The sequence below is a fragment of the Phalaenopsis equestris genome, unplaced genomic scaffold (assembly GCF_001263595.1).
Source record: "Phalaenopsis equestris unplaced genomic scaffold, ASM126359v1 Scaffold000123, whole genome shotgun sequence".
Classification (NCBI taxonomy): Eukaryota; Viridiplantae; Streptophyta; class Magnoliopsida; order Asparagales; family Orchidaceae; genus Phalaenopsis; species Phalaenopsis equestris.
In genome coordinates, this window is record NW_018164565.1 from 1,250,801 (window position 1) to 1,266,832 (window position 16,032).

Sequence of the window (16,032 nt, forward strand, 5' to 3'; positions counted from 1 at the left end):
CCCCCCCCCCCACCAAAGATTTTCTTTCATATCCTCAACCTCATTTTCAAATCCCCCAAATCCTAATCATGTAACCAATGAGATATATGTTGGAAACTATTCGGGATGAAATACAAGTCAGGGAGAATCCTACAGATGGAGTTGAAAAAGGATCATTCATGACTAAGGCACAATATTTTTCGCACCAAGTGTACGGTGAAAGGCAAAGTTTGCAATTTGATTATCGATGGTTGGATCTATGAGAATGTAGTATCCATGTTGATGGTGAAGGAATTGGGGTTGGCTACACAAATGCATCTTTAATTATACTCCCTTAACTAGTTGAAAAGGAAAAATGAGATACACATGGATCAATAGGGCTTGGTTGAAATTTTGATTGGGGATCAGCTACAGGAGCAAGTGTGCCACGACATGGTCTCTATGGACGTTTCATATTCTGTTGGGGAGGCCAAGACAGTTTGACTGCAAGATCCAACACGACGTCTTCAAGAATACTTATTCATTTAAAATGGATGGGAGTTGCATCGTGCTTTTATCCTTCAAGGATGCAAGAGGTATAAATGTTAAAAAGGAGATGATCGTTCTGAGAACCACTTTTGATGCAATTGGTGTGAGATTCTCCGGTGGCAATAGTGTTGGTCCTACTATTGGGAATTGAGGAGATTGAGATACCAGCACACGTGATGACGACGATCTTCCAGAGGAATTGCCACCACTGAGGGATATTCAACACGCCATAAATCTCATACCCAGATTTGTGTTACTAAATTGAATTGTCTACAGCTTGAGACCTACAGAGTACGAGGAGCTGCAGTGACAAATATAGAATCTCGTCGCGAGAGGTTTGTTCAGAGAGAATACCACTCTGCATGTTGTGCCCCTAATGGTACCCAAAAAAGGCGGATCGTGGAGGATGTGCATTAACAGTAGGACCATCAACAACATTACTATCAAATACCGATTCCTCATACCTTGTTTGGGCAATTTTTTGGATCAGTTGCACGGAAGTATTATCTTTTCCATGATCAACTTACGAAACAGGTATAACTAGATTCAGATGAGGTCAGGAGACGAGTGGAAGACCGCCTTCAAGACCCGACATGGATTATACGAATGGACTGTTATGCCTTCGGATTGTCTAATGTGCCCATCATGTTCTTGAAATTGATGAATCAGGTGTTTCAAGCTCACATATTGAAATTTGTGGTGTATTTCAACAACATTTTGGCATACATCAAATCAACACTTATAGTGATGATGTTTTTTTATGTTTTGCGCTTTCTGAAGGCACATGTATGTTTTTTGGATTCTATCGTGTCTAGTGTAGGCATGCAAATGGATCCTATGAAGATTGAGGCCATTGTGAGTTGGATCGCACTGCAGCCTTTCACGAAGCTGAAACAGTTTCTGGGACTAGCATCATTCTACAAGAGATTCATCTGGAGCTTCAGAACCATCACTGCTCTTCTGATAAAGCTTTTGAAATGAGAGAAATTCCAGAGGATAGATGTAGCTTAGACCAGCTTTGACACGCTGAGGAGAAGGTGACTCGGGCACCAGTTTTGGCATTATCGAATTTCATTCAGTTGTTCGAGGTGGAGTGTGATGCATCGACGTGGGGATAAGAGCAGTGTTGAGTCAGGGAGGCCGCCACATAGCCTTCTTCAATGAAAAGCCGGATTCGTCTAGGAAGAAATATTTTATGATGACAAGGAATTCTATGCCATTGTGAGAGCTCTTGATCATTTGATCCACCACCTACTAATGAGTATGTTCATTTTGTTCACATATCATGAGGCTTCGAAATTCTTGAATAGCTAGAACAAACTAAAGTTCTTAGCGTCATTCCAGTTTGTGCTTAAGCATAAGGTAGGAGAGCCAAAAAAGCGTAGCAAACGCACTGAGCCATTGTCACATATAGATCACTACAATGCAGTCTTGAGTTGTAGGCTTTTAGTTATTGAAGGAATTGTATGGGATAGAAGTGAATTTCGGGAATATCTGAGAGCAGTGTCAGGAGAAGCCTATCGGGCAATACTACAGGACTTGTTTTACTAGAGTAAGCTGTGTATTCCTAGTTGTTCGTTAAGAAAGTCCATTGTTCAAGAAAACCATAGTGGAGGACTAGCATGACATTTTGGCAGGGACAAAACTCTCGCACTTGTAAGAGAACACGTTTTTTGGCCTTTACCGATGAATTGTGGAGCAACACATAACACAATGTCAGATTTTTTATATGGCCAAAACTAGTAGATATAATGCAGGACTATACACCCCATTACCAGTACCCAGTACCAAAGGCACCGCGGGTGAATGTTAACATGGATTTTGTGGTGAGTTTCCCGTGGACACAATGGAACAAGGATTTTATGATGGTGGTTGTGGATTGATTCTCAAAGATAACACATTTTGTACCCACCCTGCCATCGAATGTTGGATGTACTGCATGTCGTCTACATCTACGTTAGGGAGATTGTGAGACTCCACGGGATACTTAGGATCATTACTTCTGATTGGAATGTCAAATTTCCGAATCACTTCTGGCAGACCTTATGGGGCAAGCTAGGTGCTAAGCTTCAATTCAGTTCAGTAGGTCACCCATCGATGGACGGTTGTACTGAAGTAGTGAACAAGAGTCTTGTGAACCTTCTGAGTGGCTTTCTTGGAAATAATATTAAGCATTGGGATTTGATTTTCGCTCAAACTGAGTCTATGAGTTAGACTACAGGACGCACCCCATTCAAGAGTCTTGTTGAGCTACCTCTCTTGCCAGCATTAGAGATTAGTGAGGATGTTGAAGAACAGGCGCATGAGATTTAGAAGCTTGGCGAGGAGGTTGTGAAGGCGATCACTAAGCAGAATCACAGATACCAAGCACAAGAAATAAGACTAGAAAGAATGGGGCTTTTCAGGAAGGGGATCTAGTCTAGATCCGACTGAAGAAACAAAGTTTCTAGTGAGAGCATTCGGAAAACTCCAGCAGTGTGTAAACAAGTTGAATCAAGCTTCAGTCACCCTCGGCTTAAGCTTGAGCTTGATTAATTTTATTGAGTTCGAGCTCGAGCTCAATCATAAGTCCATGAGTTTGAGGCATCTCACGAGCTGGCTTCTTTTATATGAAAGAGAATATTATTACTTTTAAGGTAGTGTTGTAATAAAATGTCAAATAGAATGAACAATTAGGAGAAAAATTATAAGAAATCAATTAGTATAAAATACAAATTATTATTTTTTAAACCTTCTTAATACTTTAAAGATAAAGTCTTCAAATTTAATATATTTTGAGTGTATTTAATATTATTTTTTTTAAACGAGTTGGCGCACGAGGTAAACCTAGGAAGACTTGGGCTTATTGTATTAAAAATGATCTTAATTTACTAGAACTAAATGAAAATATGACACTAAATAGGACGCAACGGAGAAAAAGGATTCATGTAGCCGACCACACGTAGTGGGATTAAGGCTTTGTTGTTGTTGTTGTTGTTGTTGAGCCGGCGCACGAGCTTATCAATCGAGTTGAAGCTAGCTTCAGCTTGGTTACTTGGCTCATCATGCTAAGTTAACGAGCCACTTATTCAGCCGAGTTAGAACTAGCTCACGAATCAGCTTGACTAACACCCCTAACTCAAGCCCAAAGTAGATGGACCTTCAGAATACTCCAAAAGCTAAATGACAACGCTTATATAAGATTGACTTGTCAGGGGACTGCATGTTTATGCTACATTCAATGTTGCAAACTTGACACCAAACTATGAGGAGCCAGAAACTATGACGAATGAAGTCAGAGCTCCCTCAACCCCGGGAGACTGACATGAGGGCTAGAGGCTGAACCGGCTCAATTGATTCAGCAAGGAGGTTGTCGGTCTAGCTAGGAGGCTAAACCCATCGGCCCTACCTAGGGCTGGAGCTACTGCCAAAGGGGAGGAGTTTCTCCCGCCTACTTTTCTTTAATTATAAATATGTTATTTTTTTTAGAGTTTAGTTTTCTTTATTTTAGATTCCTTGTTGTCGGTGTTTATCCCTTGTTATGGATTTATCTAAAGATGAGTGGTGCTCTGACTGTATCCTACTCCAAGGTGGTGGCTACCTCCACATAATCTCGTGCTTATTACCTTAACTCCTCGCTGCCATTTACACTGCGCACCTTCCCGTCTTTTTCCCTGGCCGCTAGCTCTACTTTTATCCACTACTATTGTCGTAATTCTCTCCTACTTCCACTATCGTCGTCATAACCCCCTCCTACTTCCACTGCAATTGTTGCAACCCCCTCCTGCTTCCACTGTTTATGCCATAACTCCCTTTACCTTCCGCTACCCTCAAAACCACTCCTACAACCCTGCCTATTGATGCACTTAACACTAAACCCTTTTGTTGTTGTCGCCTGCAACATCAGCCTTTTTGTTGCTGTAGCAAACACCCATCCATCCATCCCACCTACTGTTGTTGACCTCATTTTTGGGTGAGGTCTTTACTTCTCTCCTTAGAGCCTAGGGTCTAGCCTTAAGTTTTCTTTGTTTGACTCTCTTAGAGGACTAATATCGGACCCACATTATTTAGAAAATCTGAGCCACCTCATCACTCCTTCGAATTTCGCACGGGCGGTTTTGAATCTTCGGCATTTCGTTGAGTTAATTAAAATTGGCACATGAAACTCAAGTCGAGTTCCTATATTAATAGGAGCAGCCCCTAGGTAAACCATTTGTGACTCGAGCACTCTCAAATGCCGCATTTTGTGCATGCATCGCACCACACACGATTTTGATCTAAATTGACTCGACCTTCGGTGAACTCATCCGGACGACCCCGGATGACAAAACGGACTGGGTCGGTGCGTTCAGAACGTCGACTTTAGTTAGAAATGACACATATATCACTAGGATTTCGCGCGCGAGCGATTAGCATGAATTTCAATGCATATTTTTTTAATTAGCGGTCCGCGGGCTCAGGTTCAACCCATGTTCAACTCAGATTCAATTCTGGTTTGATTCAGACTGGACTATCGGGTTTGATTCAGGCTGGACTCGGGCTGAGCACGGGCTAGGCACCAGCTCACCTGAATTTGAAAATCAAATACCATGTTCAACTCAGATTCAATTCTGGTTTGATTCAAACTGGACTAGGGCTGAACAAGGGCTAGGCACCAACTCACCTGAATTTGAAAATCAAATGTCAAAATCCAAACAAATTAATTAAATTTTATCTTAATTAAAAATATTCAGGTGTTAATGCTTTCATATTGAACCTCCCCTGCAAATGGAAATCATTTATTTCCCCGCCAATTGATTCAAGTAATGACTACTCTCCCGCTGGCCTATTTCGTTTTCGCGCACAAGAGCCTCAGCTTCCTGCTCTCACTCGACTGAGAACCCCTTGTCCTCCTGCTCGTCTTCCTTCTCTGCCTCTCCTGAGCTCCTCTCTCCTACTCACTTCCGCTCGGCTCTCCCGAACGAAGCTCCTGCTCGTCTCCTCCTGCTCGCCAACCTTCTCCCGCTCGCCTTCTTCCTCTCCCGAGACTTCTCTGCTCGATCCCGCTCGACAGGAAGAGACGAAGTGCTCGACCCTTTGTTGCGCCGAAGACTCTCGCCTCACCCGCTCCTCTCACTCGATCGAAGACCCACACTCACCTGCTCCTCACTTTCGCTCACCCTCGTCGGCTTCTTGCTCACGTGCGACTGAGTTTTCCCTGCTCTCGACAAATTCTACTCAGCACGTCTGCTCACCTCAGCCTCCCTGCATCGAGGGCCTCCGCCTCCTTTTTTTCATCGCTCGTTCAGCAAGGTAACCCTCTAAACTCTAAGTGACTGTTTCATAGCTAGTTTTGGGCATGATTTAATTCAAATCTCATGGTGATTATTTCTGTTGTTATTGAATCTGTAACTTAAACCATGGATTTCGTAAATCTGAGTAGGGTTGATGAAGATTTTTTTTTCATCCACTGTTACGAAGAGTTAAGATTACTGGAGAATTTAATTTTGAAAGAAATTGTCTGGTTGTAAAAAAAAAAAAAGATGCATGGCTATTTAATTGAAATCTTCTTTTCTTGTGTGAATCATTTCACAAGGTCATCCCTCCACAGATTTGAGGATCATGCTATACTGAAAGCCATTCGTTGCATTCTTGTTTTCATCGACAGGCTCAAAGTTTTCCTTTTGTGATGTTCTTGAGTTTTTGATTGGCACTTTGCTTTTGTGAAAATTATCATTTTGAAAATTGCGAACTCTGATTCCTCCATTTCTGCCTTTTGTGGGACATTGATTTAGCCGCTTTACAGTGTTTTAAAACTTGTTGATGTTTATGATGGGGTACAAAATATCTGTCATATTGAGCCATCTTCGAAAGGTCTTGATTGTTATTCTGTTGAAGACGTAAAATTGAATTAGCGAGTTTGCTGAAAATATTATTTCATCTCAACGATATGAATATCATAATAAATTGTTTAAATTCAGGAGAATTTTTTTTGCTGTTGAGCGGCAATAGTGCAACCAAAAGTTCGAAAGTCAGATTGATCTAGAGATGTTTCCATCCAATGCATTAGATAGAGTCGCTTTTGGCCACATATGACCGCTGTTTAAAATTGATTATTTACTTCTTGGGGGCTGCTCTTGCTTAATATTGTCTACTGTTTTGGGGTTGGATCTGGAGAGCATTGTCTACTGTTTTAGGACTGTTTTGGGGCCCTAGAAGCTTGCTAGCTGCAGCCCGGAGTCGTAGGAAGCTGTAGGACCACTCCCCAAAGCTCCTAGCCGCTGTCTGGTATCGTAGAAGCGTTGTAGGCTGCTGTCCAAAGCTCCAAAGCCGTTGTTTGGAGTATAGGAGCGTTGCAGGCTGCCGTTCAAGGCTCCAAAACCGTTGTTTGGAGTATATGAACGCTGTAGGTTGTGGCCCAATGCTCCAAAGTCGCTGTTTGGAGTATAAGAGCGTTGTGGGTTGTTGTCCAAGGCTCCAAATCCGTTGTTTGGAGTATAGGGACGCTGTAGGCTGCTGTCCAAGGTTCCAAAGCCGCTATTTGTGCGATGTTGTCCAAGGCTCCAAAGTCGTTGTTTGGAGTATAGGAACGCTGTAGGCTGCTGTTCAAGGTTCCAGAGCCGCTATTTGGATTCATAAGAAGCCGTATAGGTGCTTCCCACCACTGTTTGGGTTTGTAGGAAGCCATCTAGGTACTGCCCACCGCTGTATGGGTTCGTAGGAGGCCACATAGATGTTGTCCACCGCTGTATGGGTTCGTAGGAAGCCATTTTGGTGTTGTTCACGACTATTTGGATTCATAGGAAACCATCTTGGTTTTGTCCACCACTTTTTGGATTCGTAGGAGGTCATCTAGGTATTGTCTACCACTGTTTGAGTTCGTAGGAAACCACCTAGGTGTTGTCCACCACTGTTTGGATTTGTGGGAAGCCACCTAGAAGCTGTCCACCACTATTTGTATTTGTGGGAAGCCATCTAGGTGTTGTTCACCACTGTTTGGGTTCGTAGGAAGCCATCTAGGTGTTGTTCACCACTGTTTGGGTTCATAGGAAGCCACCTAAGAGCTGTCCACTACTATTTGGGTTCGTAGGAAGCCACCCAAGTGTTGTCAGCTGTCCACCATTGTTTGGGTTCGTAGGAAGCCATCTAGGTGCTGCCCACCGCTGTTTGGGTTCGTATGAGACCACATAGGTGTTGTCTACCGCTATTTGGGTTCGTAGGAAGTCATCTAGGTGTTGTCCACCGTTGTTTGGGTTTGTAGGAAGCTGCATAGGTGTTGTCCATTGTTGTTTGGGTTCAAAGGAAGCCATACAGGTGTTGTTCGAAGTTCCTAGTTATTGTCCAGAGTCGTAGGAATCACTGTACACGCTTGCTAGTTATTGCTTGGGGCCGTAGGAGGTCGCAGCATTACCGTACTAGCTCGTTAGTTGCAGTCCAGAGTTGTAAGAAATCTTAGGATCACCTGTTTGAAGTTCTTAACTGTTGTTACGATTTGTTCTACTGCTTACTATTTTCTTCTTTTCTTTGTACTTTATTTAATTTTCCTGTAAATTATATTGTGCTTTGTGAGTTAAATATGTAACAGGGATAGCAACATCAGATGCGCCACGTACGCAGGTACATTTTATTTGTTGTTTTTTTTTCATTGCAATTTACTCTTGATTTAACGCATTATGCTGGTACTGATTACAATTTTATATTCAAAACAAAACGATTTTTCAGAAATTAAACAACATTTTCAAGATAAAAAAAATAAAAAATAAAATATAACACGTTCTTTCGAATTTACGGGAGTCCCTTGGAAGAGCTAACCCACGATTGCTAACGAGATCTCTTCGGTTTAAATAGATTTCATAATTCTTTTAAACTAAGTAAAGTCAAAAGAAAATAGTGATACCGGAACGAGGGAACTGTGAAATCATAACCGGTGTTGCTCTAATCAACTTTAACACCCCCCATAATACTTAGATGATCATAACCTTATAAAACATTTGATTTGACATCATGACTTGTCAGATTAGAAAACTTAAACCCCCTTCGACGAGGAGTTTGGAGCAGCTTCGTGAGCAGCGCAGCAAGGAGCTTGGAGCATACTACAAGTGGAGGTGGTCGTCATTCTACAACAGCAAAACAAGTCTATACAGCTAAACTCTCTCATTCATCTAAATAGCAACCCATAGGACTTCAAAGTAGCTCGCCCAGCACGACGTAAATCCTCACTCTCTTTTAGGCTCCTACACAGTTATACTGAGCAGTATAAGTCTTAACTCGTCTTAGGTTCCGAGGTTATCGTCTAGAACGACGTAAAACCTCTTATCTCTGCGGGCTATTTGCATAACCAGTTATTATGCAAGTGTAGGTCTCAAACGAATAAAATTGATAGGATTAAACATTCAAATAATATTCTCTCTAAAACATAGCCGCACAGTGGGATAGTTTGGGAAGTCATTGAGGATCCCCCTCAAGATCTGTGATGTTCCCTACCCTTTACTTCCTTTGGATTCCTGAAAAAATTGTTCCTACTTGAGCCACTCTCACTTGTTTTTCCACGTCCTATCGTGAAAAAACCTAAACCTTGAATTTTTTAAAACTAGAACCACTGATCATTATCGAGAGTTTTCTCAAGTGACTCTTGTCATTTGAGATGTAATTTAACTATAGGGGTTTGCCTCTATAGGGAACTTGGAACCCAGATAAAATAAACCTTATTTAATTTTTGTATTAAATAGGAGAATTTGTCGGTCACATATAAAAGGTTCGCAGACCAAATGATTGTCACAAATCTCTTAATTTGCAGGATTGGGTCTATTGTCGGGGTCTACACTTATCTCTTGGAATGTGTAGTATTCAGGGTACCAGACACGATTATGCAAATTATTGGACTAATGAGATTCATTCAGTCTCATTTTCTAAAAAATTAAAACACTACTTTCATAATCTAAACGATACACTTTATATTTAAATTAAATTTTCAAATTTCTGAAAGTTGACCGAGAACTATCTAGCCAGTGTTCACCACTGTAATCATCACCCTAGGGGATCAGTTGTGTTTTGTGTTATTTTATTTTTGTTTAAGAATCGTTGTAATCCCCTTGAGTTTTTAGCAATAATATTCAGGTTTTGTTGTCTTTAGGTTTAGCTCCGGTTTCAACTCATTATCTTATAAATGTTATCTGATTTATAGATTTTGATGCACCGTCTTCTAACCTATCAGCCATAATAATCATTGATAAAAGTTGGTCCGCCCAACTTTTTAATTATCAGCAGATCACTTGATGATGATTGTATTGTTTCTAGTTTGGTATTAGGTGTGGGAATGTATGTATTTCTCTACTAAGACTCCTATTGGCAGAATTTTTAACTTCACCTGTATCATAGTCTGCCCATCTATCACAAGATAACATGACATTACATTGATCTTCTTTATCTATTATATCATTTGTATATACATTCACGTATTTAGTATATCTATGTACCTGTTAATTTTCAAACTATATTAACAGGCATCATGAATATAGTGTGACATATCACATATGATACTCCACATTTTCTACTTAGTTAAACATTATATCATATCAATTGATTATAACTTGATTTCTATTAAAATATCATGAATTGATTATGAACAGATAATCATTTACATTATAATTAAACTTTACTGGGAGAATAAAAAATAAAATGTCCTTAATCTGGTGGAAAAAAAAAAAAAATCCTTTGTACATGTATGTAAAAAGTTAATATATTTATAAGAACTTGCGTGTGTTAGACCTATGAATGATTTTCTCTTTATTTTTGACATTGAAGATCTCGCCCAACTTGGATTCTCCATAGAATGGATTTCATAAGAAATATTTTTAATTTCAGTTCGGATTCTTTTACAACATTTTGAACAAATTTGGAGAAGCCTTTGTTTAAACACTAACCTTGTAGATAATCTTATACATGTAATGGAAAAAAGTTCCTTTTCTCACATATTAAATTCACCCGTGATAAATTGCTTGTTTATTTATATCTTATTTAAATCGCTTATTACAATCTTCCATCTCTTTCTAGATTTGGACAGAAATGCAGAATGACTTTTTCCCAAACTTTATCCTCTGTAATACTACTCAGCGCTTCATTCGCTCAATAAAGGGAGCTCGGCAGGCTCCCCAAAGGGCCCCAGTGTCCAATGTGAAATCCTACTTTTTCTGCGGCTCTCAGGTATGTTAACTTCTTTATAATTGGAATTGATTGCCAATTTGTGATATTCCAAATAGACTCTATTTTAATTGCTAATCCTACCGGTGTCTTCTTCCATTTAATTTTTTGATAGTAAAATATTTTACTTTTTTTAATTTCTATAATACAGAATGTTGAAGTATTAAAGATGTTATTCAACATAGTTTTAGATTTATGTGTTAACCGTGTATAAATTTACAGAAATATTAAATTTGAATGCATATTGACTTTTCTTTCTTCCATCTTTTTTCTAAAGCTTGTTGGAATTTTCCAATGATATTTTTGACATGTCCTCTTTCACTGTCCATGCATTTCATCCTTTTTTGTCCATATTTTTCAGCACATTTCTATTTTGCATCTATTAATTGATACTTAAGGACATAAGGTACTTAGCAGTTATCTGGAAGCAGCAACCATCTTTTCATCATTCACGCATATTTTTTTTTAGGTGGCAAATTGCAATACCAATACTTATTTCAATTCATAATCATTGTACATTTATTCAACCAACATATGCAAATTCCATCACTTGACTGGCTCATCTTTAGTTAGCATACGTTGCATAGGTAACTTATGAAACGGCAATTTACATACATGGTACTCAATTCCTATGTATTTACATATCTATCCCCTAAACTTCAATTTTTACATACTTGCCACCTTATCTATGCATGAAAGGTGTATTTCAATTTTTAAAAGTTATATGGTTGGTATTTTTGATGGGACATGAAAGATTTGGATGGTTTAAAAAGTTTAAGTATTATATATGTAAATACATAGGAATTAAGTGGTATGTTTGTAAATGCCCTTAATTAAATTTAAAATACCTGACACTTCATCTGGTTTTGCTTGGTTGGGACTTGATTGAACATGTTCTTTCTAACAGGATTTTATTTTTTTTTTTGATGTGATTCTAATGCAGGATTTGAATGCAGCATACCACAATCTGGCTGGGATGTACTCGGAGTTCTTTGGAATTCCTCATATGTTTGCAGTTGTCCAACTTATCGGTCTTAGATCACTACCATGGATTATACGAGCCATATTAGATCATATAGCAATTAAGGTAAATTCATGTTCTGCAATATTTAGTAAACAAATTGTGAATGTTAAATGCCAAAAGGAGAAAAGTGTCAAAAGGATTAAAATGTCATTTTAATCCCCAGATACTTTCAAAATGGGTCGAATTAGTTCACAGTGAGGACTATTTTGGTCCTCATTAAAACAGCCTGGGTACTATTTTAGTATTTTTATAAACTTGGGCTAAAATGACCTCATCTAAATAGTCATGGGACTACTTTGGCACTTTACTCATGCTGAAAGAGTATGACTGGTTTTATTTTATTTTTTTTTTTTCCATATGAAAGGATGCTGCATGCTGGAATCAATGTTGGTGATAAATCTTCAATTTTCAATCTACAATCTTCTTTATTTCCATCAAACAGGGTACCATTTTATTTCCAATTTATTGGAGTTGGCAAAGGGCCGGAAACACCAATTTGGCATAACTGTATGCTTTTAGTCCCATAGTATAAATTGTTAATTTAATCCCCGATACTTTTGATGTGTTGAAGTAGCCGATAGTGCGGACTATTTTATACCCAATTAAAACAGCCTGGGCACTATTTTTAGCATGTTTGTAAACTCGAGGACTACAATGTCCTCATCTAAATAGTTATGGTACTACTTTGGCACTTTACTCTTGCTTAAAGAGTATGGCTGGTTTGATTTTTTTTTTCCCATATGAAAGGATGCTGCATGCTGGAATCAGTGTTGGTGATTAAATCTTCAATCTTTAATCTACAATCTTCTTTATTTCCATCAAACAGAAATGCCATTTTATTTTCAATTTATTGGAGTTGGCAAAGGGCCAGAAACTCCAGTTTGGCATAACTGTATGCTTTTAAAATTATTTTTGATGACCGTTACTAATCTTTCGTTTTTGGTTTCTTTGACTTAGGACATGAACATCATACTTAGCCTTGTTTTAATTATTTTGAATGTCTGCTTTCAATCACTCTCTTTTTCTCCATTCATTTCTATTCAAGTGCTCCTCCATGAAATGCCCAAAAGACCTCCATCATTGGTAAGGCTGCACACTTTTCCCTTCACAGTACAACCAGAATAAAAAATGTTGTTGCGAAGCCACTGCTGCTTTCGCATAGCGTCAATCTAAAGGACTCGTTGAACCACAAACATCTCATCCTCATTAACTAGAAGTTGATACTTCTGCATATCCTCATTATCTTTTATGTCTCCAGTACCATTGTCCCACTTCTTCTACTACTCCTTGCTCAGTAAAAGAGACAACTCTTGTAATATGGTAAATGGAGGTGATGTTTCTAAACCCATGCTAGCTGAAACACTTCCTTGCGGAATCTGTGGTTCTTGTACTATTCCTCTCTGATTTCTTCCCACTCTAATCAGCTCTATCATCTTTCTGGACAATTTTCACATCTTCAATTGTACTATTGGCTCACACTGTGGGTGATTGTCTAAATGTAGATGTGGTCGTGATCTGCTTCTAATGATTCTCTACCTTTAGGTTTGATGTCTGGATCACTCAATAACCAGTAAGGCTGCAGTTGAACGACATGGCTTATGGCTCACTTCAAGCCTCCCAAATTCCTAGCTATCGTGTTTTCATTTGGCTCTCTCGACTCACATGTTAATATGAGAAGTTCAAACTCTGTTGTGAACTTCTCTACTGACAACTCCCCCTTATCTAAGCGATGTAGTCTCAAGAACATGTACTGATAGTAGTGTGAGGGTAGATACTTCCTTTGCGTCTCCTTCTTAATCGTCCTGCAAGTAGTGATCTACCTTCTCTTGTCTCTCTCTTTAAGATTTTTTCACCATTAAGAGGTAACTCTTCTTCAGTTTTATGGCAATAAGCTTCACTCTTTTATCATTCGGTACCTCATACTCAAAAATCTTCTCAGCAGTCTTGAAGCACTGAATAAAGTCATCTTAATTCATTTTCCCTTCAAAATCTGGTAAGTCTACATTTACTCCCATGTCCTCCAAAAGTCACTTCATCCCTCGGTCTCCTCTGATACTGAATCCCAATACATAATGCCTTTCTTCCTCTTCACTAGAATCATCCTTATGGAAGGGATTCAGATTTGCTCTCCCTTTTCTTTGAATCTCACTATCACTGTCAACAGTGATCTCTCCATGGGTCCCTTCCTGGATTTTAAGAAGTCTTTGCTGAAGTCGGGGGGATTTTCCGCCACATTTCTTCCATTTTAAGTTCCTGATTGGCTTCTAACACTTGTCTCCTCGGTGGCATGGTTGGTTTTTAGGTCTAGGAGGTGAAAGAGAGTGTATGGGGCTGTTTTAGGGTGCAGAAAAAAATATAGGGTTGTTGATTTTGAAGATCAACAAGGAGAAAAAATTTTGGGCGGTAGTTAGATATTGATAGATTTTGGTAACTCTAGGATGAAATTATAGAGTTGGGCTACCTCTGATATCAAATAATACTGAAATTTAACAAACACTTTAAGGAAACAAATGTTAGTATTGAATTCAAAGTCTTAAATTAACAATATGGAATCTGAAATTGTAACAAAACAACAAAACACAAGAATTAGGGTTGGATCTACGATGAAGGTGGTCTTGGTTAGGGTTTGGATCTCCAAGGTGGTGGTAAGGAGGCTCCTGGCAAGCCGGAAACAATAGTACAACATTTTTTTAGGAGTCCGAACAGCAAGGAAGCAATAGGAACAGTTGTGGGAGGGTTGTTCTAGGTGGTAGAGGCAATTAGGAAGGGGAGAGAATGTTGGAGCGATGTGGGAATGGATGTGGGAAAGGTATAGGAAGGATAAATCACTTGGAGACCAAGACAGAGCCAGGGCACCACTTGGAACCAACGGTTGTCCCAAAACTATTCATAGTAAAAACTAAACCCTAAACACCAATAAAAGCAAATATATATTTCTAGATAGTTAGAAGTAGACCCTCTGTTAAAGAGGCAGAACTCCCAAGACTAGAGGACCGGTCGGGCCCTCCAAAACCCGGACCAATTCAGTCTAGGTTAAGATGCACCGCATCAAGTTTGTACTAAGAATTGACATTATATTTATGATTTTATACAACTCATCCCTGATTTGTGCTTGGAACCTTGGACTTGGATATTCTAAATCAAAAAGTGTCAAGACATTGTTACGCACTGGCCTAAGGGCAATTTTGTCGGTTATTAGCCTGAGGGCAAATTGGTCTTTTATTATTATTATTATTATTATTATTATTATTATTATTATTATTATTGGGTATAAATTTAGGGTTAGGATTATGTATGAAATTATTGTGGTGTCTTAGGTTTAGGGTTTGGGAGAGATTTCCATGGGAGAGATCGCTTACTTCTCGAATTGTAGATGTTTATCTTTGCATTTGTGTTGAGTTGTTTGAATTTGTGAAGAAAAACATTTATTTTGCTCTAATTTCTGTGTCAATTTCTACTTGGATTGTATCGGACATGTTTGGATATTGATCTAGAAGTCTCACCTTGAGTTAGTTGAACACATTGAACCAATGATCATTATCTGAGGAAGTTATGGTTTCCTGTATGATCCCAATGGTGTTAACTATTTTAGCCACATCAAAATAACAAATCTTATTATATTTTTGAGAACTTTACCTGCATACTATACAATTGTTATGTATTTACATACCTAACACCTAAGCTTCTATATATACATTTATAACATTCTGCTGTCATAAATCTAGGCAATAAATGGTGTATACTTCACTTTTAGAAGTATCGTGATATTTTTATGTGATGTTAAGTGCTATGCATGTAAATATGAAAGTTTAGTTGTTAGATATGTATATAGATAAGAACTGTGTCTTATTTATGTAAAATGCCCCATTATTTTTTTGTTGAGAATCTCCGTTTGCTATTTTATACTTTGATTATATAGCCGTTTACTCTATTAGGAATGATTTGCACAATTGAAACTAGTTTTCACAAGATAATAGCATCTCTTAACTCTATAGTTTTCGTTAAAGCTGCAATTTCTGCTTGAGATGTCTTTTGTTTCCATGATGTACTATTGATTTTATCATTTTTGGCTTTATGAAGTAGATTTGATGATGGATGACCTATTTGGTCTATAAATACTAAGATTGCTAAGATTTTCTTTTACTACTACTTGAGGGCATTATTTCTAATGCTTTTTGTGCATATAAATTTTCAGGTGAACGAAATAGTACCTAAAATATATGGGCTACAAGATGCACTGCCGAAATCTATTGGACTTCTTCCTTTTGATGGTGGTGTGGCCGGTAAGCTAGGAGTGATTCACATTCAAGTTTTAGAATATTATTTCTAATACTTTTAGTATA

The 16,032-nt window shown here is 38.6% G+C and overlaps 1 protein-coding gene across 2 annotated transcripts in view; it reads left to right on the forward strand.

The window, feature by feature from the left end:
• LOC110021161 (protein PIR) overlaps positions 1-16,032 on the forward strand; it is a 253,053-nt gene that overhangs the window by 159,715 nt on the left and 77,306 nt on the right. For both annotated transcript variants that reach the window (XR_002293618.1, XM_020719544.1), the window contains exons 24-26: positions 10,519-10,668; positions 11,609-11,752; positions 15,885-15,972. Coding sequence is in view for 1 of the 2 variants with exons in the window: in XM_020719544.1 (XP_020575203.1) it covers positions 10,519-10,668; positions 11,609-11,752; positions 15,885-15,972 (382 nt within the window). In the remaining variant the exon portion in view is untranslated. The remainder of the gene's footprint in view (positions 1-10,518; positions 10,669-11,608; positions 11,753-15,884; positions 15,973-16,032) is intronic.